At 47.7% G+C, this 26,852-nt stretch overlaps 1 protein-coding gene across 1 annotated transcript in view; it reads right to left on the bottom strand.

Moving 5' to 3' along the window:
* Window positions 1–24,236, bottom strand: part of COL20A1 (collagen type XX alpha 1 chain) — a 49,449-nt gene extending 25,213 nt beyond the window's left edge. Inside the window, exons 1-17 of the mRNA XM_074920145.1 lie at window positions 24,164–24,236; window positions 21,416–21,526; window positions 19,582–19,725; window positions 19,189–19,347; window positions 18,043–18,243; window positions 16,657–16,812; window positions 15,803–15,922; window positions 15,456–15,620; window positions 13,711–13,875; window positions 12,254–12,426; window positions 11,473–11,602; window positions 10,806–10,951; window positions 8,852–8,975; window positions 8,227–8,366; window positions 7,475–7,604; window positions 6,804–6,946; window positions 5,571–5,703 (exon numbers count right to left, since the gene is read on the bottom strand). Coding sequence (XP_074776246.1) covers window positions 5,571–5,703; window positions 6,804–6,946; window positions 7,475–7,604; window positions 8,227–8,366; window positions 8,852–8,975; window positions 10,806–10,951; window positions 11,473–11,602; window positions 12,254–12,426; window positions 13,711–13,875; window positions 15,456–15,620; window positions 15,803–15,922; window positions 16,657–16,812; window positions 18,043–18,243; window positions 19,189–19,347; window positions 19,582–19,725; window positions 21,416–21,526; window positions 24,164–24,236 — 2,413 coding nt within the window. The remainder of the gene's footprint in view (window positions 1–5,570; window positions 5,704–6,803; window positions 6,947–7,474; window positions 7,605–8,226; window positions 8,367–8,851; window positions 8,976–10,805; window positions 10,952–11,472; window positions 11,603–12,253; window positions 12,427–13,710; window positions 13,876–15,455; window positions 15,621–15,802; window positions 15,923–16,656; window positions 16,813–18,042; window positions 18,244–19,188; window positions 19,348–19,581; window positions 19,726–21,415; window positions 21,527–24,163) is intronic.
* Window positions 24,237–26,852: the final 2,616 nt, after the last annotated feature.

Below are 26,852 nucleotides of genomic sequence, written 5' to 3'. Positions count from 1 at the left end.
CTGAGCTACTCTCCCTTCTCTGGCCCTGCACTGCAATGTATGGATGTATCCCAAATAGGTGATGGGCTGAGCCATGAACAGCCAGAAAAGGGTTTGCCAGAGACCAAAGCTGAGCAATTTTTAATTATATAAAAGCATTTATTTCCCTGGGGTCCTGCTGGGCTTGACAAGAGAGGCTGTTATGCTGGAGTGATTCCTCTGGCCAGGGCTTGAGAGTTAGTAAGAGAAAGGCAGAGAGGGCTAAATCCATCCACTGTTCAAACAAGGGGCTCAAGAATGTGGGATCATCTACTTTCTAGAGCTTGTTTCCGAGCAGCGTCTTTGCTCTGCAGAGATACATGTGCCTGGCCACGAACTCACGCTGGTGTGAAAACAGAAGTCTTAGACAGAGAAAAGGAAGCAGTTCATTCAGAAGAGACTAAAAATGATGGGTGAGCCCTAAAGACAGCCAAGGACACCCCCCCAGACTACAAGATTCCTGCTCTGCAGTTTTACCTGTAAGGCTCTTCTGTCCACCCAGCAAAGTTCTAGGGTAACCTTCAAGGACAGGTTGAATGAAGATCATTTGCGACTTCATTGATCCTCCCTCGCTTTTCTGTACAAAATGACCTTACTTTTACTGATTCCTAGCAGCTGAATCAGGCTGGAGGCTGTTGCTGTGCACCACCACAAGATAAAGTGGAGAAGAAAACAAGTGTAGGAGGTAAAGTCCCTGTAACAGCACTATTATTAGTGCTGTGCCATGCGTCTGCATCTTTGCTGGCTGCGCTGGCTGTTTCCTTCAGCTGAGGTAAGTGGAGGCTCTGTTTAAGTGAACTTTAAAGGGAAAGTTAGGGGAAGTCTTCTGAGTTGGGCTTATTCTGGAAAGCCCCCAGGCCCTGCAGAATTTGATGGCATAGCTCTGAAAGCCAAAGGTCACCTCCTGAAGCTGCCCAGGGGGATAGAAGCATCTCTGACACAGAGGACAGCGTCTGTGTCTGATTATCTCTTGAACCTCTGCTCCTCCATAGGGGGGATCCCAGTCTGCTTCCTCTCGGGTCTAACCAGCATCACAGGCACATTTTTAAATAAGAGTAAAACCGTGGAGTCCACTCCATCAAAATACTCATCTGCAGTGATTATATAGGTCATGTTTCTTCCCTCACTGCCATGGGTTGAAGTTTCTTCCCCACATTTCAATCCCCTTTCTTTGCAGTGTATGCTCTGCTAGGAAGAGCTCATTGAGGAGCTGGATAAAGGTCTTGAAGACATTTATCAGCCCCAGGCTGGAGATGCTGCTGGCACAGCTTAGCTAGAGAAGTGGGACACATAAGCACTTTGTAATCCACTTCAGCGCAAAGTCATCGAGGGTGGCTCAGCCCAGCTTCAACAGCAGTTCCCATCCAAACTGCTCTCTTATTCTTCACACAGACGAGGATGAGACACGTTCGTGTGCTCTGCCCTGGTGACAAAATCTTCCAAGAGACACTCTCTGAGCAGATGGGGAGGATGGGGAGGGGTAACACTGCCAAATTTGTGAAGAAGGTCTTCTGGAGTCCACATTTACTGATTTTTGTCTTATCTTGCCTAAGCTGAGGAACTTCTTTCAGGGCCCCACGTCTGTGGTTCTTACGCTGATGGACCACCAGATCACATGGCTCTGGTCCATTTATCCCCCTGCCTGGAAAAGTTAGCAAACAACTGAGATTCACAAACACAGTCAGATATGGTGGCTTGACACGTAACCATTGCTCCTCATATCTGAGCCTGGGACACAGTGCAACTTCACTTTAAACTCCTGGGTGGGATTTGAGCTAAGCTGGGCAAGGCTGGTGAGCAGTACCTAAACACTTATGGTGACAGCATATTTCAACTGACATGAATAACATGTTATACTGCTGAAATTCAGTTACATATGAAATATACCTTGAAGTGCTGCCCTTGCATCCAGGCTCCCGAGTCATGTCACAGCCCTTTTGCTGCGGGGGGAGTCCCTGTGTCACCATGGGCTGCTAACACGTCCTGCAACACTCATTCACATCAGAGCCTCAATCCTGAAACACCGTGGCAGAGAGAGACTCCAATATCTTTGGCCTTCAGAACAGGCGACTGTTTTATTTTGCTCTTTTTCCTCAGCCTGGATGAAAAAACTGCCCCTCGGGACAAAAGGGACATCCATGTGCTTCTCAGTGGGGTCAAGAGCCACCCCCCCTTCAAGCTTCTTCCAAGGACCACTCACTGCTCAGCAACATCTCCATGTTCCAGCAGCGTCCTCTCCCAAAGAGCATCTTCTGCACTCTCACTAACTCGCGTGAAAGGGTTGTATCTTGTTTGAAGTACCACTAAGGTTGTTTATTAATATGACAAATGATCTCTGTGTAGAGCCTTTGGTCAAGGATAAGGACTTTGTTACAGCTGACAATTTATAGTAACCTACAGAAAGGAGCTCTTGACCCAAATGAGACTTCAGTCTAAATATAACAGAGACACAAGAAGAAACATCAGAGCCATGGATAAACACACGGTAATAAATTTGTTATCTGTGGGAAACGCATCACTGCTTTTGTTCCTGCTCTGCCTCTTCGTAAGTCTGCAGAGAAAGGTTTGTTTAACTGGGTTACTGAAAAATAAGCCTAAACTTTTTTTTTTTTTTTCTAGTCGAGTAAGAATTGAAAAAATTCCACATGCTCCATGAGTCTTGTGACAACTAAAGCACTCCCTTTGGCCCCAGGTTTTTGCTTAGGTTTCAGGCTCATATAAAAGTAAGGCAATGGCAGAGAAGGATGAGACTTGAGGAAGGAGAGAGGTGGTTGCAGCCCTCCCTCACTAGCACACAGCAGCGGGGAGGGGTACCCTCCTCCTCGAAGGATGCCCAGACCACCTAGCACCGGTGGTGAGAATGAAATTAAGGTATCTCATTTATGTTGCAATGATCTCTCTCCACGTAAATAGTTAAATATTCAAATAAATAATAATAATCTTTAAAAAAGATTGAGGGCCTGAGTTTTTCCAGCTACACATCTTAACTCGAAAAGGAAATTTTACACCCTCTTGCACTCTCTGAATATTTAATTACACCATTATAACTTAAACACTAAGTGCTGAGCAAGAGAAGAAGATAAGAAGTGACCTGCACCATATCACTCTCTCCAACTTTTGTTCCTTTTCTAGCTAAAGCTATTCAGCCACTTGAAGCTGAGTTTGAAACAATTTTTCTTCCTACCAAGAAGAAGAGACACCCCAAGCCTCCCAAATGACACATCACAGTGATGAATGGGTTTGGTTTTTATGAGAGGAAGATGTTTCTGATGACTTGTTGTCTGTGAGGGACTGGTGTCTGCTGGGTCCCTTGAGCATAACCCATTTGGCCTTGGAATGGGTGTTTCAGGGGAGGAGAGAGCGTTTAGTGGTCCTGAACAAAATGAACTTGGTGTTCTCACCTCACCCCCAGGGGAGGCATGTGGGTCCATTTCACAAAACCAGCATACAAAGAGGATTGCTCTGACCTGGCTTTTTTTTCCCTTAACCTTCAGAGAGGAAAGTATTCCAGGGAGGATGAAGGACGGGGAAAGAAGCTCGTGTTACCAGCGCTTCCTGCTGAGTTTCACTTCAGCCACTGCCTTTAAACTTCAGTGTTTCTTGCAAATTCTACCAAGACATTTTTAAGAAAATCTTCATTACTTGACCTATTCCTATATAAAGGGATGTTGCCAAGAGAGGAAAAGAGAAAAGCAATGATGAAGAGAAGGGTGGTTTCTCAACCTTCTCTAACTTGTACTTTAGGTTTTGTTCAGCACAGCCTGATCCCTGCTGTTCACCAGATTGCAACCCGAAGTCTGCCATCCTGAGGAGATTACATTCAGTGGTGTCTCAGCCCCCAGAATTTCTTTTTTTAAATTAAAATTAGGGTGGTAAGAGCTCAAAAGTCAAACCAAGGACTTGGTTTTCCAGATAACGTAAGAGCTTGCCATGCTCTAACTGAATGAGTTACCATTCACCAGCTCTGACACGTAGATTGACCCCATCCTAACCACTCCTAATTGCACAGCACAAGGCGGTAGCTTTTACCTGAAGCAGTAAAGGTTTGAAGTATAACCATATCCCAGAATTTCCCAGAGTGCTGCCTAGGACCACATCTTCCCATACATCCACTGCACAAGCCTTCTCCACTTTGCTGCCATCCACAGGTTTCCTCTGAACTGCCCAAGATCAGCACTGCCTGCCTGGAAACCATCAGCCATCCCTTCCCCTGTGCCACTTCTCCCCTGTGGGCACTTCTTAAACATTAAAAAAGAGTGAATCACCACCAAAGACATTGATTCCACATGCAAATATTGGCCCTGAGAAGCGTGCGGCACTGTCCTGGCTGTTCATGGCAGCACCCAGGCCCTGACACTCGGGTTTGGCTGCCCAACTGCACATCTAATTTCTTCGAGTGTTTTGCTTCCTTCAACGCAGCGTGGCAAAGTCTGACATCCCTAGGGCATCCTTTCTTCAGCAAAAGGACAGCAGCTGACAAGCAGAAGTCAAATTGCCTTCTATGTCCCGCTGGGGTGCCAACACCAGCAAGGACTGGCTTGTTCAAATATGCCCAGAAGGGCACCATCGCATGTCATCTGCGGCAGCGGGCTGAGAGAGCTCCTCATCATTTTGTAATTCATGGCTTAAAACATACCCATTGGTTTTCTGAAGCCTCTAAACATCTCTAATTGCCCCTTTAGCATTATCGACCTGTAGAATGCTTGTTTGTTTGTTTCTCAGTATGCAGCTCCTAAGTACTTGCCTGAGGTACCTTTCTATAAACAAATGTTGTTATTATTCATTATTAATAAAACCTGAGATTCTTATTCCAAGATTGCCATTTACTCGGAGCCTCATCAGCTCAACACCAGCCTAGAGGAGTTTATTCTTCAAAGGAGGTTGAGAGCTGAGAGATGGAGGAGGAGAGGACTGCTGCTGTTGAATGAATTCTATTCCATTCACCACCACCAAAGCCATTTTACAGGCAATATTAATTAAGAGGACCTCTGGGAGTGCCACTTTTTAACCTCATATCCTGTCTGTACAAAGCGAGATTTAGATAATGCTTCCAAGACAGAGTCTGCCTGCAGGATTCTCTCTCATTTTTGTACGTGCCCTCCGACGAAGCACAACTCCTCAGTGATGTAGCTGAAGAAATCCTCACCCTCCTTAACAGACAGTATTTTACTAACAGGAAACATTCATTAGGCAGCAGAGTGACACGTCCAGCTGAACACCCTCTAGAAAGCCAATTCATTTGCATCAATACACCACACAGAAGCAGGGGGGTGGAAAGCGATGCTTTCTACATGAAACACATTGCGAGGCTATCAGATGCCTATAAAACACAATGGGCCTGCTTGTGCTTGCCCAGCTTATTTTTCTCAGGATAAATTCAGAATACTTTAAGACAGAAGGCCAAGCATCTCTAACCCCGTTCAGACATTCAGGTTTGGGTTTGCAGAGCTGAAGATCATCAGATCTGAGCAGCTGCTCTGTGATGGGTTCTGGGGCACTCTGTGCCTGGTTTGTTATCCCTGGGCTGTGGATGCAGAGCATTGATCACTTACTGGTCCTGTGCTGAACAGAAACCATGTCACTTCGAGCACCATCTTTATAATAGGCCCAGATGGATATTTTATAGTCCGTATTCTTCTGCAAGCCTGTCAGGACAGCAGTTGCCACATTTCCAGTGACGGAGAGCTGCAGCAGAGGAAGAAATGAGTCAGTCAAGTTGCCAGGCATCCCCAAGATAGTTCATGCCATCCAAGTGGCTGGCTCACAGATTGCCCGTAGGTACAAATGAGTTAGTGCCGGGCTTTGGGGCAGTTGTAGGTTGCACACATCTAAGCAAAGGCAAAACTCCAGCCCTGATTAACGTGCTGGAGATGCCCGTGCATTGCTGCCTAGTTATATTCAACAGCTGCTTCAATACCACGCTGCAGTGCTCTGACACAAGGCAGTTGACCTGCCAGGAGCACGAAATCCCTTTGCTCAGTTTCCAACATTTAGGTGTGCTGGGGACAGAAGCCCCAATACACCCCTTTTCCAGCCCAAGTGTGAAGCGTTGCACGAGAGACTCGTGTATTTAAATCGCTGCTTGCACTCGTACTGAAATTAGGGGCTGGAGATGGAAGAGGTCACCTGGCCCATCCTGCCACTCCTGCACCAGCTCTGTCTCTGGCCACCCTCCTCTGTGTGCTCCCCATGTGAACCTCATCCCTCTTGAAGAGCAGTATCCCAAAGGCAGCCAGTGTTCACCACCACCGAGGGAAGCAAAAGTTGCTTCACCTGTCTTAGAGGCGATACCTCTAGCTATAAATACCTGAGTATTATTTTTGTCTTTTCCACAACAATTTGACATTGTGGGTGGGTGATTCTCTGCAACCCCAGATCTTTTTTTTCTACTGAATTGCTTCTTAGCTATTTGTTCTACATCCTGTATACCTGTAGTTAATTATTCCTGCCTAAGCTTAATACTTTCTGCTTGTCCCTATTGAATTTCATCCTTGAGATTTTCCAGAACACTTCTGCAATCTTCCCAGAGCCTGCAGGACTCCATCCTGCTGTCGCTCCTGCTTCCAGCACTCAAGGTGACTGTTCTACTGAACAGAGCCAGACCCAGGACAGACCCTGTCTTATTCCATAGGCTCCTTCGACTGGACGCTGAACTGTGTAATGGCTTGAGTGCATAAACCTGAATAGTTTTACACTGCCCTATGCTGGTCTTGCAGGTGAGTTCAGAGCCATCAAGCAGGCACTAAGCCAACCCAGCCTCCCCAGAGATGTGTGTGGGTCCGTACCTCCTGAGGCTTCTCTCCACCCACTGTGCTCCATTTGATCTGATAGACAACCACATCAGAGGCAGCGACAGCTTCCCACTGCAGGCGGAGGCTGTTCCCAGAGAGCTCCGTGACCTTCAGTGCACGTGGCGGGGGGACCTTTACTGAGGGATGCAGAAGGAAAATGAGCTGAAGTGCGGGCACTGACAGAGCCTTGCCAGAGCCAAGGTGGGGAGCAGATGGTTGGGGAGCAAAACATCAACCAGGCAGATGTCTGAGACCAGCCTGTCTTTCACTTCTTCAGACCCATATGACAACAACCATCAGGACAAAGAGGGGTAAATTATTTTTAAAACCCTAATTAAGGAGGATTATCTCATTTGTGGAGAGGACACGTATCATGCCAGTATTGTAAAGGGGAGAAGACTAGGAGGGCTCTCAAGGACACAGAGGTTAGTGATATATCATCCTTTTTCTTCATCTACTTCCTTTCTTTATTCTTTCCATCTTATTTTAAACATAACACAGTTGGACATCTTCCACATGCAGAGAACAACAGTCATCTGAGTTTTGTGCAAGGGTTTTGGCCACAAGCTGCTGGGTCCAGTCTTCAAAACATCCTGGTTCAGACACACATAAGCCAATTTTGTCACCTGCTACTGGGACCAAAAGCATTTTTATTCCCTACTTACAGGTGGTAACATTGCCGGTAATTGGAAAGGAGTCCCCTTCATCATACGCAGATCTGACGCTGATGAAGTATTGGGTGAGGGAGGACAAAGGTCTTAGGACAGTGGATGTTTCAGTGCCAGGAACCTCCACCTGCAGTGGAGGAGTTGTATGAGTATTGTATGAGAAAGGCTGAGAGGGTTGGGGTTGCTCAGTCTGGACAAGAGAAGGCTCCAGGGTGACCTTATTGCAGCCTTTTGATAATTAAAGGGGTTTATAACGAAGATGGGGACAGACATTTTAGTAGGACCTGTTGCGAAAGAACAGCGGACAGTGGTTTTAAACTAAAAGAGTAGATTCAGACTAGATATAAGAAGAAATACTTTACTGTGAGTGTGATGAACCACCGGAACAGGTTGTTCAGAGAGATGGTAAATGCCCCATCCCTGGAAATATCCAAGGTCAGGTTGGAGGTGGCTCTGAGCAACCTGATTTAGATGAAGATGTCCCTGCTCATTGCAGGGGGGTTGCACTAGATGGCCTTTAAAGGTCCCTTCCAACCCAAATTATTCTGTGATTCCATGATTTGTAGAGGAGCACAGGTACAGCTGCAGAGGAGTTACCACATGGGTGGCAACTGCATCAAAACTGCTCGTTTCACAGTTAAAACACTGGCAGGAGGCAAGCCCTCCCTGAACTATGCATCCGAAGGAGAACAAGGAAATATCTGACCTCCCAAGTTTCTCTTCCTTCCACCAACCCCTTGAGGACTCACCTTCCCAGCGTTGCTCCCTCTGTTAGAAACATAGGTGACGTGGTGGGCTTTCACAGCCAGGGACGCAGCCTCCCAGCTGACTCGAACGGACGCGTGGCTGAGCTCGGAGAAGCTCAGGTATCTGGGAGGACTCAAGGCCACTGCAACGACAGTTAGTGACAGCACTCCGAGGTTTCACAGGCTGCTCATTGACAATGCCAACGGTTGCCTCCTGCTGCTCCTAGATAACCCCACCTTGAGCTAAGAGATTCATTCACCATGCGGGAAAATATTATTTTTTATGTCACTACCACACATGCCTCTGGGATGTCATGAAAGGCTGCCTGGGCTTTAGGTGAAGAAACAACCAAATAATTCCCTTTTTCTCCCCAGACAACAAAGACCTTGGGGAGCAGCTCTTTCAGCATCTCTTTTAGCATCTCTTTTTTACCAGGGGAAAATCACTCCTTTTTCACAGCTCACCATGTAATTAGAGATCCCCTCAGGGACCAATATTCACTTAAGATCAGCCAGGGAAGAGACAGCCTGTTTACAAGCCACATGCACAGTATGGGAAGCACCTCCTTTAACAACGTCTCTCCTGCCTTAAGAGTTTAATAACAACTCAGTAAGCAGCAGCACTTACAGGTGGTTTCCTGGATGCTGGCTGGATCACTGGCATCTTCCCCGTGCATTGCGTACACTGCGACAGAGTACCCCGTGCTGGGAGACAGCCCCTCGAGCAGGACCTCAGGCTGGGACACCTTCACCTGCCAACAGAGAGATGTTTTGGGTCACCCTTCAGCTCTAGGGTACCCGCCAATGCCCTCAACAGACCTTACAGAGACACCAGCCAAAGTTCTTTTGGTTACACCAAGGGGATTTCTCCTCTTTGGGACTTCACCAGTTGGGTGGGTGCTCTACGGGCTCCCTTCCCCAGGACACCAAGCACGATGGAGGCACACATCACCTTCTCCTTACCCTGGTCTGCAGAGGCGTGAGTCTCTTCCACAAAAATACTGTTGCTGTTGTTGTTCTGGGTTGGCTCAGGGACCCCTCACCCCAAAAAGGCCATTGAATGACTCGAGCGTGGCCAGAGAAGGGCAACGGAGCTGGGGCAGGGTCTGGAGCACAGGTCTGCTGGGGAGCGGCTGGGGGAACTGGGGGGGTTCAGTCTGGAGAAGAGGAGGCTGAGGGGAGACCTCCTGGCCCTCTGCAACTCCCTGCCAGGAGGGGGCAGAGAGGGGGGATGAGTCTCTGGAGCCAAGGCCCCAGCGCCAGGCCCCGAGGGAATGGCCTCAAGCTGCCCAGGGCAGGGTCAGGCTGGCTCTGAGGAAGGATTTCTGTGCAGAAGGGGCTGTTGGGCGTTGGAATGGGCTGCCCAGGGCAGGGGGGAGTCCCCGGGATCCCTGGAGGGGTTGAAGAGTCGGGCTGAGCCAGCGCTGAGGGATCTGGGGGAGTTGGGAAGGGTCAGGGGGAGGGTCATGGTTGGGCTGGAGGAGCTTCAAGAGCTTTTCCAACCCAGAGGATTCTGCTTCTGTGATCTATGCGAGAGATGTGATCCCACTTCGCTCAGACACAGGGCAAGCTCTTGCAGAAGAGCTGCCCGCTGCCAGCAGACCCATAGCAGCCGGGCTGCTGCCACCTGCCGCTAACACAGCACGGCCACAGCTCTCCTCCAGCCTTCTCGCTGCAAAAACGCACCCCAGAGAATTTCAGGAGTCTGCACACAATGGAAAGCGGTTTTATAAAAGGCTGGGAACATTGTAATGGTGGTTTTGCAGACATCCCGTAGCCTTAGAGCATCGCGCTCTTACAGCGAGTAGGTCAGGTAACTGCAGAAATGCTCTAATAGGCTAAAATGCATTTTTAAGTGTTGGTCTCTCTTTCAAACGTTCTAAAAGTTTAAAACAAAACAAAACAAAACAAACCACAATTATGTGCTGAAAGCAGAGTATAAGCATTAATCGCTCTGTTTTCAAAAACCATCCTGCAGCTGTGCATGCGGGGTAGGAATCTGAGTCATAGAGGCAATAAATGTTTCCCCTCACTTTTTTTTTTTTTTTTTTTAATTCATATCCTCAATCTACAGGTACTCAAGAGCTCATTCAAATACACACATGACTAAGGGTTCTTAGATGTTTTTAAGGATTTTCCCTTCATCAAGCATTGTTTCATTCTTACGCAGTGTCTTAGGGCTGGTTTTAGAGGTCAGCAAAAACTGCCCTAACAAAATTTCAGTTAACATTTTAAGATAAAGAGAGTAAACCATTTCTGTACAGCCTCAAGGATACAACAATTACACTTGGGACTGCAAAGATGTGAGTTCAGCGCCTGGGTTTCCTGAGCCCCATGAGGCAGTCAGTTCTCTCCCTATGACTTAATTTCCCACTTGAAACCCTCACAGATATAAATCACTTTGAGATACATCATTAAAAAAATGAAACACTGCCATGAAAGATGTTGCTGGCAATAATGTTGACACTTTTCTTTTTATTTTTTTTAAACTCATGATACCAATTCACAAAGGTTAGAGCTAGAACTAAACTCAGACCAGTCAGAGAAAAAAATAATACTGTCACTATTATCATGAACTCTACCTCTGTCGTATAGTCCTCTGCTCCATCGGGGGCTGCGGAGCAGAGCACCAGGTACTGCGTGGCTCCCTGGGCTGCCTTCCAGCTCAGCCTCATGCTGTTGTGGCTCAGCTCAGAGACACGCAGGGAGCGAGGGGAAGACAAAGGCACTGAGGGGAAAAAACAAAGCAGAAAGATATCTTTGGTGTATGAGGTCTGAGACAGCTCAAACCCCAGAGGAGACCTGGCTTTGCAGCAGCTACTGCAGGCTGATGGACATCTACCCCACCTCTAACACAGTGGAGCAGCCACCTCACAGAGAATAGGTTCAAATCATTTGAATCCCAGGGATAAAAAAAGTGGCAGGGGGTTGCAAGATATTTCTAGCATGGTGTAAGATATTTCTAGCCATGCCAGGGTGGGCTCAACACGGCGGTCTCCTTTGCAGAGCAACGTAGGTGAAAAGGGACCCTTGAAGGCCTCTGGTACAACCTGCTGCTCAGAGCAGGGCCAAATTACAGCAGGCTGTTCAGGGTCTTGTCTGGTCAAGTTCTGAACATCTCTGTGGATGGAGAGAGCTGTAGACAGACTGAACTCGAGGGAGGGGGTAAATTACAATGCCAGGGTCCAGTTTGAGACTATCGCAAAGAAAAATAATACATCAGCATAATTCTCTCTACTCACGACCTACATGTGGAGGTGACACCTCTCAGCCCATCCCCAACAGCTGTGTCGTAAATAGGAAACACTGACACCAGGTACTCCGTGTGGGAGGTCAGATTGGAAAGCCGCAAGGAGGAGACTGCTCCGTCCAAAACCACCTGAAAGCACAAAGGAGGGCTGTCAAGACAGGGAGGTTCCTGCTGGTTTTCAGCAAATCAGTGGCTGAACTGGCCTTTCCTAACAAGCGTGGCGTCTTTGTGGGAGATCTGTGCACAGAAACATGAAGTCCAGTCGCCTCTGAATTCTGGGCCAGCTAGAATCTCCCCAAAAGAGAGAGGTAAAAGGCACTAAGATTCCTGTCCTCTAAGGCCGGGATCTGTGCCAACAACAATACTGTAATCATGCTCTTACTGAAATCAGAAGAGATTATCATCAATTTGGATTTGCTTTTCTAAGTGTTATCCATCACAGAAGAGCATCCTTGGACAGCTCTGTGTACCTGAGTGTCCCCTGAGTCAAAACAGGTGCTTTAGGGAGGGGATAACACTGCATAAGAGAAAAATTTGCGTCGGCACAGCTTGAAGTATTTCTAGCAAGATGACATTTACCTGATGTCCTCTTCTATCCTGTCATCCTATCGGCTGATCACATTTACACTCTGTGCATTTAATTTCACCTCTGGCTTCAGCTGATGTCCCACAGGAACTCTACCTCTACCTTCATCTTTTTGTCTACCCAAGTCTACTTAAATTCCCAGCCACCATCTGGAAGATACTGCAGTCTCAGATGTCCAGAGAAAGGCCTCTCACCTCTTTGGGAGTACCACCCTTAGATGGGTAATACACAATCCGATATTTCTTTGGTGGTCTCAGAGGAGGACTCCAGGTCAAGTGCATGCTCTTAGAGGTCACAGCTGATATTTTAAGGTCAGTTGGGCTCAGCTGGGGACCCGTGTTCACAGGGATATCTTTAACAGTGCTGCCTAGAAATTAAAAACACAGTTACTTTCTTATATTCAGACTTCTTATGCCAAATATACTTTCTAGCTCATATATGTGAGCGACATTTTTCAAATCAAGTTACAGTCTCCTTCCCTGTAGAAACCGTTTCAAACTGCTCTGAAATAAATATTTAAAAATTGGGCATACAGAGAACATAAATACTCCATAGAGAACAGGCTGTGTATTTTCCTGGGTGCTGGGAATATCTTTTCAACACAAGTCTGCATTTTTGCATGTATCCAAAAGATAGATTTCCTCATCGTGAAAATTTGTCAAAATGAACAAGCAGGTATTTTGTTTTCTTTTTTGAGCAGCCCACCTTTCATTAGCCTAATCTGCACCTTTGAAAAATGTCTAATTACATCAGACATGAGCATCAAAATAAAAGTATGCTTGAAAGTTAGACTTTCCCATTCACCTTAGGCCAATCTTAGATCAGAGAGAGATGGAAATACGTACATGATATTTCTCCTGAGGATCTAAGCTAACATCTGGAGTGGTTCTTCACTCTCTTGTTCACCGTGCAAACTGCTCTCCAGCAAAGGAAGGAGAAAGGCTGTTTGGTTTTAACTTGAAAATGCCTTGGAGAGCCATCATTTAAAGTGTGGAGAAAAAAAAGATGTGTTTAGATGTTTTATCATCTCCTCTTCATACCTCCACATTTCCTCTGTACACTTTCCCTAATATATTCTCAAATTATTTCTTCTGTTTTTTCTGCCTCCTCTTAGTTGGAAGAAACTCAGAAAAGGAGATGGCTACAACACACTTATCACACCATGTGATAATGGAAGAGGGAAAAGAAGTCCCCTCTTCCCTACAGTGTCGGTAGTTGTCGTTGGGTGCTCATATCCACCAAGAGTTATCCAAGCCCCTGGTAGAAATGACTGTTGCCTGTACTGGCTCACATGCCAAAAGCAGATAACTAACCCAAGAGGATCAGAATGGAAACTTCTACAGGGAACATCTCTCAGTGACTTATTAGAGACAGCAGAGACTCTGCAGTGGAGTGAGAGTGGAAGAACTGCATCCAGAAGGTCTTGTAGAAGACAACGATCACAGGAGGAACCGGCCAACACACTGACCATTGTCAGGCAGAAAGAGGGCTGAGCAAGGAGATCAGCACTGGAGGAGAAGCGTTAGGGGGTGCTGACCGGGTGGCGGAGCTCATGGAGACACAGGTATGAGGAAGGGCCAATCCTGATGGCAAGGAAGGTGCGTAGTGAGCAGAAGGAAGCTCGGCCCTCACTGAGGAAGTTTCACATCACCTGCATTTTCCTTGTTGCTCTTCTCTTTGATCCTGGCGCAGAGGACCCGGGTGAGCCTGCCAATCAGAGAGCTCAGCAGCGGGAAGTCCAGCACGTTGTACACTGTGAGCTCCAGTGGCTCTGAGGCCACCTGCTTCAGCTCTGCCTCGTCCGCGTTCTTCACCCCTGCAACCAGAGCAGAGAACAAGACTGAGAAACCCCCCAGAGAGGAGCAGCTTCTGCCTCCTGCTTCTGTGTCGTTTGTTCAGGGGCAGGATGGGTCCACCACCATCCTGGTATCCAAGCAGAGCTTCCCAGTCCTTCCAGTAGGCTGGTGGTGTCTGAGAATGGCCTTGGGCTTTCCTGCAGCACCAGCATCAGTCCAGCCTGGGAAGGGCTTCCAGCTCTGTGGGCTCAGAGGGTCTTTTGTGGCCTGGGGACAGTTTAGCGAATCCTTCTTCTGTTTTCCTGCCTCCTCATCACTTGCTGTCTTTTCTACCAGAAAGGCAGATATTTTTCACCCTAAGAGGCTGTTGGCATAGAAGGGGGAACAAGAGAATGAATAAACAACAATTTTTCATTTATGAGGTGCCAGCACTCCCCACAGAGATCCTGTTGTTCATCAGAACATCACATTGCATTTCAAGAGTGTCAGGGGCGAGCAGACCATTTATTTAGCAGAACTTCACCATCAGAGCACTCCATGCCTACCCTTCTGCTCCCCATCTTCATTAACCCTCTGCAGACCAAGCCCCACAGCATACAACTTATTTGTTTTAACAACAAATTTTGCTTCCCAGTGCTAGGTGCAAGGTCACCCTAGCATTGCCCAAGCAGTACCACTGCCAAATGGGGACCCCACCTGGTTTCTCAAGTCCAAGACCATTACCTTAACGGTTTTGCTAGCTTCCTTCCCCCTTGCTCTTGCACTGAGAACCAAGGTGCTACTGAGGTTAATATTCGGGTTCTGATGTCTAAGGACCAAACGTGAGCTTCCTCTAGTCAGAGTGGAAAGGCAAAGACCCCTGCCAGGAACAGATCTCCGAGACATTTCAGGTACACGACGTTAGTCTGTTGTGCTGAACAACAAAGAGCTGAGGCTCAGCAGCTCCACTCAGTCCACAAAAGGAATCACAGCGCCAGTCACTTAGCTGCATAACCCTATGCAATAAACCCTTGCTTGTCTCTTCCCAACATAAATTAGTACTTAAAGTCTGGGGATTGCAATTTTAGGAGATCTTTCGATGTAACTTTATTGCTCATGTGTTAGTCTCTAGCGGACTCGTGTAGTCATCAAGGATAGAGCTGCCCGAGGCCATTTTGTGTCTCATTATTGCTGCCGGATAGTGAGGAGCAGATAATGTTATTACTCAGAGAAATGGAAAGTTGAGAGAGGCAGTAATTATCAAGGAGGTCTCCTGCCCTCCCCAATACAATGTTCTCTTGTCTAATTTCACAGCTGAGAATATTGTTCTCATGGCACAGGTCTCCGAGGTTGACAAAGGTCTTTAGACAGGTGGTGTGAAATCTCTCACGTAAATGAATATTTTTTCTAAACAAACAAAAAACCCTTTGAAGACATTGTGAATGCTGAATAAATTACTCAATTTTCATCTTAGACCCCATGTAATGAGGTCTTATGCACTACCTTAGTTTTACAGCCTCAGTATGCTTCTATCAAAGTTGAGGGAACATAACCTTCAATTTGAAGAAGATCAAAAGTAGGTTGGCTTTATCCTATGGTTTATTGATGGCTGTGAGCTTACCAACGGCAAATATCTCTATGCCCAGGTTTTTCAAGGTCTGAGCAGCCAGGTTGGCATCATCCTGGGATTTTCCATCAGTCAGGAGTATCACCAGCTTCTCAGCCCCCAGCCGGGCACCAGCCTCTGGTTTCAGATTCTTCTCCAGGACGTGGGTCAGCGCCAGACCTGGGGAGGAGCAGAGATGGATGATGTGCTGCAGCCTGGCCAACAACTCCCCCACACACCCCTTTGCTCTTTTCTCTGCCCCCAGTGGCCTTGCTCCCCACTGAGGACGTCATCCCGTGGGAACACCTTCCCTCACTGCAGCCACACAGATCATTTAGCAGAGACCTGCGAGGTGGAGGTACCTGTGAAGGTGTTGCCGCCCTTGTACCGCAAATTCCTCACGGCCTCCAGCACCTGGTCCCTCGTAGAGTAAGCGCTCAGCTCCCACTCTGTGCGGGGATCGCTGCTGTACTGGGACAGCCCTGGGGAAGGCAAGAGCTATCAGCATCGTGCAAGCCAAGGTAAGCTGCAAGAGGAGACCTGTTCTGGGGGAGACAGCGTCGGGCTTGCCATGGGAGGATGCCACAAAATAACGGAAGGGAGTGAGGGTTTGGAGCAGATTTGGTTTCTAGCTCCACTGTTCTGTGTGGTCCTTGCCACACAGGCAGCAAAACGATGCTTCAGATCCCACTGGGCACAGTGGTACTTACCCCTGCGGTAGTGCTCTGAAGTATTTTACAAGGTCTTGATGTTAACCGGGGTTGAACTAGTTGGCTGCAAAGAGTAGGAAGGATTTACGCTGTCCTACTTCACGTACAGCCTGGTCAGTGTTAGCTACACTCAGAACTGGAAGCAGCACCTTTCTTAGCTGAACTCAAAGCAGCTCCAATGCAGCACTGCCACCACATCTGTCTGTGCGATGCTGTGGAGGCTGAGAACCTTGTCAGAGGTAGGTCACAAATCCCCAGTGCATCTCAGAACCAACGCCCAAACTGGTGTGGCACAGAGGACATTGCTCCTGCTCACTGTGCAGCCATTGCTCACAGCCACTAGAGGCCAGAGCTTGCTACCAGATGGGAAAGGCTGACAAAAGCAAGCAGGACCTTACCCTAAAGGGAAAAAAACCTCCTCAGAGGAGCACATAACCACAGGAACAGAGACCAAGGCTCCTTCAAACACAGATTTCTCAAGGTCAGGAAACAGGAAAGTGTCCTACCTACTCTTATCTTGTCTTGGGCAATACTGAATGGGGAAATCAGATTGCTCAGAAAGTCCTTAATGAGCTTGAAATTGTTGCGTCCGATGCTCCAAGATCCATCCACAAGCAGGACAATATCAGTCATTGCAGATGTGTCGCACTGAAACTGGGAACCTGGAGGGTGTAAGGTTTGATACTGAGAGAAGAAATTGTAAAGGAGGAAAACCTGCCTCAGTTTTAAGACAAAAAGAAAATCTGCAGTGTAAGGCCTTGTCTGGATGGTGGATTGGACCATCTGCCAGCTTGATGCATCCCGGCATCTTGGGAAAACCACATGGCTAAGGGTAACCCATCTCAGTACCAAGAAACTGAGTGGTGCACAGGTGCATTTCTGCAAAGAATGGGTTAAAGCTGTCAGGAAGCGTGTGCCTAGCCCAAGCACTGCTCCCTGCAAGCTGTCAGCTCAATTATATCTCAGCCCCAGCCCAGTGCTTCCCTTTTATTTAGCCTAGGTCTCCAAGAATTGCAGGTGATTGCTTAATTCCATTCCATCGCGAGATCCCCTGTGGGCTAAAATTATTTCATGGCTTTATATTAAATCCAATCTCTCTGTAAAAACCTGCTGGCGTCACAGATACTCCAGCCCTGCCTTTCTCCCCACCTCAGGTCTGCAGGATAAGATAGGGCATGTTGCTGATCAAATGCATCTTCCCTGAATATTTTTCAAATGGGGGACTTTTTAATCTTTGGTGGAGAGAAATAGATGATCCCATCAAAATTCAGTGGGCTGCAGAGAGGTTACTCTCTTATCTCTTTTCACAGCTGTGGATTCCTACTGGTCTTCAGGGACCAAATGAGGATGCTCTGGCCAATCCCATTCCCATTTCAACAGTACTGTGAGCTGTCTGCCCTGCCATAGTCCCAGTGACGAATCATTATGGATCAGTTATCTGTGAAACGTGAAGAACAAGTCCAGAAGGTGGAGGAAGTTGAATAACAAACATCACTGATGCAATCCTCCCCTTCTGAAGGCTTGGAAAGGCCCACGGCTGGGGAGGTCTGCTGAAGAATTCAAAACTCATATATGGATCGGTCAGAAGCAGAGAGAGGTGTCAACATGAGGAGAGAGAATAGTGGCAAATCAATAAATTAAATCATCTGGAAGGAAAATTTGGCCTAGCTCCAGCTTGCCTTAAAACCTGTGGTGTTCTACAGAACTCCGGATTTCCCCAGTGACCCCTGACAGCTCCCCAGAGCACGACCCTGCAGTCGAAAGCACCATCTGCAGCATTTGTACTATTGAAAATCTTGGTGATAGAGAGTGCGGTGGAAAGTTTGTGTTTCACAAGCTTTAGGGAAAACAGCGGGGAAGAAGGAGCGAGCCCTGTGTGAACCCCCTCTCACCTCGCCTCAGGGAATCCTTTGTGGGTTTTTCTTTTCCTAAAGACTCTCGCTCCGGGTTTGCAGGAGGGCGCTGGGATGATCTTGTGGTTGTTGGTGTTGCTTCTGTCACGCTGGCCTCCGTACTGGCCTGTTTTTTTGTGGTTTCTCCTGAGCCCTTTGGCTGAGTTCCCTTCTGCCTTTTCTTTTCAGCTCTCTCCTTTGCTGTGCTCCAAAGAGAAAAAAATCCATCGTCCCTGACTGGGTTATCCCCATGCAACCTGCTGCAGCCAGCAGCTGATTCCAGCCACATTTGACAGAGGTGTAGGGGGCTCAGAGGAGATAAAAGCCCTACAAACTTTATGCAAATAGATAACTAGATAAAGGAGGCCATTCTGTCTCTCTGAGAGGGTTGTACATGGACTCATGAGTTAATAATAACGTTAGTAGTGGATCAGATCAAAAGTTTGTCTTTACCATTATCTTTGATGATGAAAAGTAATGAACTTTTATAAAATATAAATCAGGGAAAACATACCTACTTTTCCTGGCACCTAATACCCAGTGTACTCTCCAGACCTCAGCAATCTGTGACTTGGAAACATCCTGAGCTAGTGCAAGTCTTTTTGTATAACGGCCCTGATGGATCTGTCTTCCACCAACGAGTATAATAACTCATGCAAACCTTGTGGCCAGATGCGTGAGGAGCTAATATAAAATCCTCAGCCACAGGGGAGGGCTCACACCTTCTTGCAGACCATCTGCAGCCAACCTTAGGACACAGAGCCGAGGGAATCGAGCACCCCAGTGCTTAGGGAGCAGCTTGTTCTCAAAGAATCCTCTCGGTTGAAGGATGTGACTGTATCTGCTGAACTTGAGTATCTGCCAGCCCCGGGAATGCATGGATATGCTTTTTCAGGTGGTTTGGCATGAGGTGCAAATATTTTTACGTTATTTAATGGGTTTTTGTAGTTAAGACCTGCATGCAAGGGATGAGACTGAGCTAGCATGCCTCGCTGAATGAATGTCCCTGTTGAAGTAGGGTTGCAGGGAGAGGGTGGGAGTGGGTTTAGGGACAGCTGTGCTTAATGCTCTAACCACAGTAGCATGGCAGAGGCCGTGGCTAAAAAAATCAATCCAGTGTGACTCCAGGATGGTCTGTGCACCCACCTGGCTGTGTCAAGACAGTGTTCAGGGGTGGTGGAGTGGCCTCTGCCACCCCACTGTGCTCAGCTGCTGAGTTCCCCGAAGAGGTGAGATTCTTTCCTGATGCAGCTCCTGAGTTTCTTCGGTTATTTCTAGTCTGGGACGCATTTTTTAGTTCCTCTACTGTAGGAAGACCAAAAACAGAGAGAGAAGGTCAATCTAGGCAGGTCTGTGAGTCACAGTCCATCCTCTGGGTCTTCACCATCCCCCTTTCTCATCTTCCACCCAAAATAGTAACAGGCTCTGTGATTGCCACATAGTCTGCAGGGCATATGCCAGAGGACGAGCTCTGAGGACCCACATCTCCAAGAGCCTCAGGAGCTCTCTGAATGGTAAAATGTAGCACACTCTACTTACTCACAAATTTCCTCTTGGCAAACAGGGATTCCTGGGAGCCATTGAGCACGTAGACCTGCAGCGTGTATTCCTTGGTAGGGCTCAGCCCCCCCACTGTGGCTTTGGGAGTCTTGGTTTTCAGCATGACTTCTTGCTCAGAGTCCCCTGAGGTGGGATGAAGCCACATTTCAGAGCCTGTCAGAGCTTAAATTTAAGCTGACAGTAGCAAAAGCACTGCTGAAATGCAGGGAATGTCTGCCTAGGGACCTCAGTCAACTCCTATTTCTTTTTTTTTTTTTTTAATTTTGTAGATCTCTGATTTTTACTCTTTTTCCCAATCCAGAGCTGAGAACATTTAGGTTTATTTTTAAAATCCCTGATATGTGCCCAAAATGGAAAAACAGTTCGCATCCAGCATTAGAGCAACTCTCACCAACTTCTCAAGGAGCTGATCACCAACTTTTCAAGAGTGAAAAGCTGATCTTCAGAGGGCAAAGACAGGACAATTTCTAGTAAATATTGCTTATGAAAACATCTAACCAATTGATGTGCTTGAGGTCACACGCAACAAAGCGAGGAAGCAGCCTGGTGTTTCTGAAGGTCATCACTGGCACTTTGGACTCAACTCTTCTTACTTATCCCAGTCACTCTTGCTGGGCTGCCTCTGCAAGCCCCATCTCTCCCAAGGGTGGCTGCTGTCTGCAGGGAGACTGCTCATTTCTGGGGCTGTCGTTGCCTCCAGACCCCTCCTGCCATGTCCCGGGGCTGTGACACCTGGACCAGCTGGGAACTGGGGCATTTCTGCGCTGGCACGGCATTGGCATCTCTGCAAAGCAGCAGCCAGCGCTGCACCATGGTTTCTGTGCTACACAAAACAAAGGGAGAGAGGCAAATTATCTCCCTAAAATCCTCTAATTAAGGAAGTTCTACAAGCTTTAGATTATGAGGATGGATGCATTTCTGACCCTGCTGTCCTGGAGACGGAGCTCCCCAGCCTACGCAGAGGGAAAGCCTCAGGCATGTGCTGGGAGGGAGCACTGACAGGGATTCCCTGCATTCCCGGGATGCTCATTGCTGTCTGCTGAGCTGAGGCCTGAGGAGCAGCAGGGGAGGGAAGGAATGAGAAACCTCCTGCTCCAGCTTGGGGAACAGGTGGGGACTGAGCTAAAAGCAGGTGGATGATCACAAGAGCTCTGCCACACGCACTCTGCCTAGCAGCTCCCTTCTCTGGCTCACTGGGAGAGTGGCAGCAACTGAAAATCAAATGTCAGCCAAGACTAAGGTTGCTTCCAACCATTGCTCCCCACCAAGGGACATCGTGTCCTTCCAACACCACCAGGTTCAACATCCAAAGTCAAGGAGAGCCTCCACACACACAGGGTCAAGCACCTCCCATCCCGTGTCCCTGCAGGTGGGGAGAGAGCTGGGAGCTCCCACAGAAGAACCAGACAATGGACCTTTCCTCATCTTTTTTCTCACACAGTCCCCAAAAGCAACACTTTCTGGCTAGTGCTTTCCCTGAGGATGAAGAGGGATGAATTTCAACTCCCTCTTGGGAATGAGCGATAGAGGGAGTGTGCCTGCAGGGATGTGGCACTGCAGACTGCTCTTGTGGTGGCCAGAAAGGCTTCTTGTCCATTCTGCATGTACAGCCAGGGGAAAGCTTTAATCTAGGTAACGAACACTTAAACTCAGAACAACCAGTGGATAATTCCCTCTGCCTTATCTCTATCTTAAGGTCTAAATAATGCTTTTACTTAAGTCCTGTTGTCCACCAGTCCAAAGGTGGAGCTCAGTCCCTCGCTCCTACAATAAAATCTCTGCTGGGTCTGATGTCCAACACATTAGCACATACCTGCCATGGGCTTTACCCGAACTTTGTAGCCGTTGATGTTCCCTTCAGTCTCTTTCCATTTCATTTGGAGCCTGTCTTCCGAAAGGACAGTGAGTTTCAGCCGGCCTGACCCTGGGGAGGAAGAGATGTATCACAGAATCATCTAGGTTGGAAAAGACCTTGAAGATGATCCAGTCCAACCACTCACCTCACACTGACAGTTCCCAACTACACCAGATCCCTCAGCGCTATGTCGACTCTACTCTTAAACACCTCCAGGGATGGGGACTCCACCACCTCCCTGGGCAGCCCAGTCCACGCTGTTATGGATGCAATTCCTCCCTCTGTGCATGCACACACGAAACACAACATCCACCACCTCCTCGGAAACAGCTGCAGTGCAGAGGAAACCTTCACCATCCCACGCAAGTCCTCAGCATCCCCTGACACTGCACGGCATCTCCCGCAGTCCCCTGCACCTCTGCTGGGAAACCTGCCACGAGTCATTGCAAATCTGTAGCCCCCACCCTATGTGAAGAGGAGTTACTCATGTGCTCAAACGAGACCTTGATATATACTGCTGCCAACAGGGAAAACAGCCTCCCTCAGAAGCGAGGGCTTTCTCTGCACCCCTCACATCTTGGAGGACTCTCCTGGGAGCTTTCATGCAGGACGTTTTGTGTCAGCAAGTGTGTTTAGTGCAAACATCTGAAATGGGATGGCAGGAAAGAGATAAAAGGGCTCAGTGAGGCTCTTCAATAGTCTCGGGCTGCTGAGAAATACAGAAATTCCCCAGGTGGTGGGTCCCATACTGCTCCAGAAGGATCATTTTGGAGGCAGCTTCAAGGACCAGCTGGGTTAGAAAGAAAGGGGAAAAAAAAGAAGAAAAAAAACCTGATCAAGTGTAAATAACAGTTCCTGGCAGGACCATAACTCATGGGCACCTGCTTGTATCAGTTTGTTACAGGGAGCAGAAAATGCAAATCCTGAAGAAAAAAATGGCAAATCCTGAAGAAAAAATTAATATCAGACAGGGAGGTAAAAAGAAAAAGAGCACATTCCCTTATCATCTCGAGATTTCACAGATATCTTTTGAATCTCAGCTGAACTCACGTGTCATTCTTTGACTCAACGATTCCTTGGTAAAACATCGCTGTACTGTCATACAAATGTCACCAGGAGAAACTTTTTCACTTGACTGGATATAGGATGGCAACTCAGCAGATTTATCTCGCCGACACTGTACCTACAGCTGCCTTTCCAGCAGGCTGCCCTGATTCGCAAGGAGTGAGCACACGCTTTGCCTGTGCACGATAAGCATCTGCACTCAGACAGCCCCTCGTTTGCAGCTGATACCAATCTCCTTACCATTACTCAAAAAAAAAAAAGCTTAGGCTGACCCGGAGTGTCCAGCTCAGTGCTTGCACGCCGTGCTGCACAGGACTCCTCAAGTCCCCAATCTCCCACGATGTCCAGACAGCTCCTGACATCTTTTCCATGAAGTCACAGCCCAGGAAAGCAATGAGAGCTGGCAATGAGGACTTGCTTGTCTCAGCTCAACATCTGTGCCTTAACCTTTCTTTGCAGAGACTTCCTGCAGGCTGCTCAACAAGCAGATAACTATTTTGGGGAAACAAAGCTCAGATTCACATCTCAACCCAAGCAAATTTGAAGGGGAAGAAACAAAGCATGGGGAAGAGGGGTGAGGGGAAAAAAAAAAAAAAAAAATCAAATCCCAAAATCATGCCTAAGAGAAATGGTAAAAGATCGTGGAACAATGAGGGGAATTCATAGTTAGATTAAACATGGAGCTGTCTTCTTTTGGCCAAGTGTGGTCCAGCTCCTCGGCCATCACTCTAGGAGCCCAGAAGCTAAAAAGGCAAGAATGTCCCCAGACAGATCAGAAAGGACAGCATCCTCTAAAGCACCATTATGTGCTGGATGCAAATGAACCCTAGTGCCATGAAAGCTCCACTGTTTCCCTGCCCTGTGTTGGATGTGCACTATTCGATGCCGTAACCTTGCTCTCTAGCTGATGGAGAGTTAAGCCCAGACTTAACTGCAGAGGCTGGTCTGGAAGATACGTCTGTCCAAACTCTGAAGTGCCATCACCTCTCTAGAACCCTTTGTGTTGACTGTTTCCACAGGAGGCTCAAACATAATAGAAAGGTGGTTTTTCAATGTCAGAAAGGCCGTGGTGAGGTGTCACAGGTATTTTCTGGTCATTTGTGGTACTACAGGATACTATAAATTATGGGAGAAATGCACCTCATGTGCTTTCTTATTCAGATGTTGCACTACGTATCACCATAAACGTCCAAAGTGGTAGTTTGAGAGCGCAGGACAGATGCGGTGACTAACAGAAGCGACACCCTTTTTCTTCTTGTTTCTCAAGCTCCATTTGCAGATCACATAAGCACCCTTCATTGCTCATACAGGCTGAAATGCATCCCTGGTGCGAGGGAGCGGCGTGCTGGACTGCTGCCAGCGATGAGGACAGGCTTTGCAGGGTGGGGAGGGGATCCAGATCCTCTCCCCACATGGGCCCCCATGATCTCCTGCTGCTCTTTGTGTGTGGGAACAGGCTGTCTGGACCTTCACCAACAGACACCAGAGCATGGCAGCCCCCCGAAATCCTGCGTGTGATTGGGAATGTCCCTTGCCCAGGGTGCTACTGCCAAAGGGAAGGGCTCGGGCAGGGGCTGGGCCAACCCAGGTGACAGCCAAAGCACAAAGAATGGCCCAGGCAAGGGCAGGCGGGCTCCTTACCTTGGCCCACTCGTCCCCAGACATGGGTCGCCACAGGCAGGCAGGCAATAAAGAAACAAGTGTGAATCAGCATGGTGAGCAGGACCTACAAGAGGGCAAACATCGGGAAGAAGAAGTAAAAGTCACATTTCACTTTGTCAAAACCCAGTTTTTTGCAGTCCTCGGTTCTGAGCTGAGATCCACAGACTGACAGCACTGAAAGAGTGGATGGAGAAGCACATAGGAATTTTTTTGCAATTCCTATATAGTATTTTATATCCTTGGTCTCTTCAATACAGCTGTTCTGTGCCTTGGACAAGCACTAAACTGTGTTTATGAACCTGATGGGGAGTAGGCTTTCACCTAGTACTCCTCTCAGCCTGGAGACCGGCACTGCTCTCTTGGTGGGACAATCTCAGCAGCGGTACAATAGCTGCGGGGTTGATCATGGAAACAAACAACGCTGGCGAAATCACTGGACAGACACCGATACCAGAACAACTTCCAGTTTAAATCATACAGAAGTAATTCATTCCGATTATCGTAACCAAAACCAAGGCAGCTGTACAAACACACAGCACCTTTCTCGTGTCCCATGGCTTATGCGCTGATCATCGGTGGAAAAGCATTTAGAGGAGCCCTCTGGCACACGGGCCCCTCACACCACAGATTTAACGACCCTGCAGTTGCTGTGATAAAGCAATTATTCAGCAGGAGGGATACCACAGACCTAGCTGAGTTTATATGCCAACAATTTAGAAACAAGGGGTTTATTTCTTATTTTGCAGTGGAGTTCCCAAGAAGTTACGTTCAGGGTTTGTTGGGATAGTCTTGTCTGAACTTGTTCACCTGAACGGGCTGAAAACAGATGCAGTTACAGAAGTAATCATGGCAGAGGATCAGTTTGACTTAGAAGTAACCTCTGCAGCCCTGACAAAGCTGGCTGGCTAAGGACAGCCAGCCTCAGCCCACGGACATCGAGCACCTTCAGTTATTTTTGCTGGCCTGGATTTCAGTTTTATTCAGTTTGAGACAGAAATGTTAGGTCAGCATAAAAACCCCACGATGGAAACAGTGCCTCCTCCTCGTCTCAGTCTCAGTACAGCAGGTTTAAAATATATGCTGTTGGCCTTTTGCAACGCATCATTGGCATCTGTCATTTTTGTGCTACACATTTCAGCCTTATCGCTTTCGGCAGAACCAGACCATACATAAGTTTCTTCCTCTTCCCGTCTGCAGGGACATTTCACTTCTATTCATTTTGATGGACAGGTATTTAGAAGCTCCTGGCAAATGCCTATTTCCCTTCAAATCTGTCAGCTTTTTTAGAGGTTTCAAGAAAAAATAAACACGCACATGACTGACCCAGCCATGATCTCCTGAGGTTTAAATCAGCTCTAAATTGCTGTAAGAATGAATGGAAAAACATGCAAGTTATAACAGAGATGTTAACCACCCTGCTCAGTCTGTGATTTTTTTTTTTTGATTCAAGATCAGGTTATACAGAACAACTGCAGTGTAACTGAAGCCCTTAGCCAAGGGAAACACTTGCCTTTTTTTTTTTTTTCCCCAGTTAATAAAATGAAGTCATTGCTTATAAAAAACAACAGACATTTTACAGGTGGGTTACAGGAGTCTGACTGTCACCTCAAGAAAAGCAAAGCCTGCCATGGCTGCAGAGGTACATGTGCCAAACAACAGCAAGAAGTCTGTGCTTGGAAAAACTCCCTGAATGAAAAGTTCATTTGTGCCATTTCGCAATGCCACCAAACTGCTCTTAAGTCCCTTGCAACTTCCCCGTGGCTCTGCTGGCAAACGGGATGCCAAAATCTGGCAAAAGCACTGGACTGTGTGTGATTTTTTTTTTTTTTTCATGTTAATCAGGATTATATGGGACCAGAAATCCAGTAAAATAAACACACAGGCTTCTTCAGCCTGCACTGAACTCCCTGCAGGGCCCCAGCCAGCCAGGAGATTCCACCCTGATGTGTCAGTAAGGAGAAAGTTCAGTATTAACCCAGGCTGGATCCAAACAGTCCCCAGGGTGTGGATCTTTACTGCGGCTAAAGCGAGGAGCTGGGACTTCATCTCTTCTTCCTAGCTCAGAGGCAAACCCATCGCTGTTTTACCTCTTCTCCAGCTTTCATTTTCCTACCTGCAAAGCAGGAGCAAGAAACACCCCCGTTTGACATGGTCAAAGATACACAGCTGGGGGAGCTCCCTCTCTGCAGGTTACCTCCTGGACCCCAAGACCCTACTCCAGGTCTCTGTAGTCCCTTCCCATCCATTTCTGCCCCTGCTGGTCCACCACCCCAGCCAGTCTGAGCTGTGGACCCTGGGATGGAGGCGACCACGGTGACATCAGCCAGCTGACGGGCAGGGAGCCTCTGGCACGCTGATGCCTCTCTCCCGTTACTCACCCTGGGAAGGAATTTGGAGACAGCAACACATGGAGCATCTGGTGAGTATTTCCAGGACCTGGAAAATGGGTGTGGGGGACACACACCACTTCCCGCTCACCCCATCTGTGTGCTCAGAGGGGATTTGGAGATTAAGGCAGTCAGAGATCCCCTTATTTGTACAGGAAATGTTAAAAGTAGCCTCTCTAATTAAATAAAAATAAAATCCCATGAAAAATATCACTATCACAAGTTTAAATCAGCAAACTAAAAGCGGGGATCTGGAAGCACTGTGAGTTATTTCCACCCGC

This window comes from Athene noctua, chromosome 16 (genome assembly GCF_965140245.1).
Source record: "Athene noctua chromosome 16, bAthNoc1.hap1.1, whole genome shotgun sequence".
Lineage (NCBI taxonomy): Eukaryota > Metazoa > Chordata > Aves > Strigiformes > Strigidae > Athene > Athene noctua.
The sequence above is the reverse complement of the archived record's forward strand: the minus strand, read 5'-3'. Positions and strand labels throughout refer to the sequence as shown.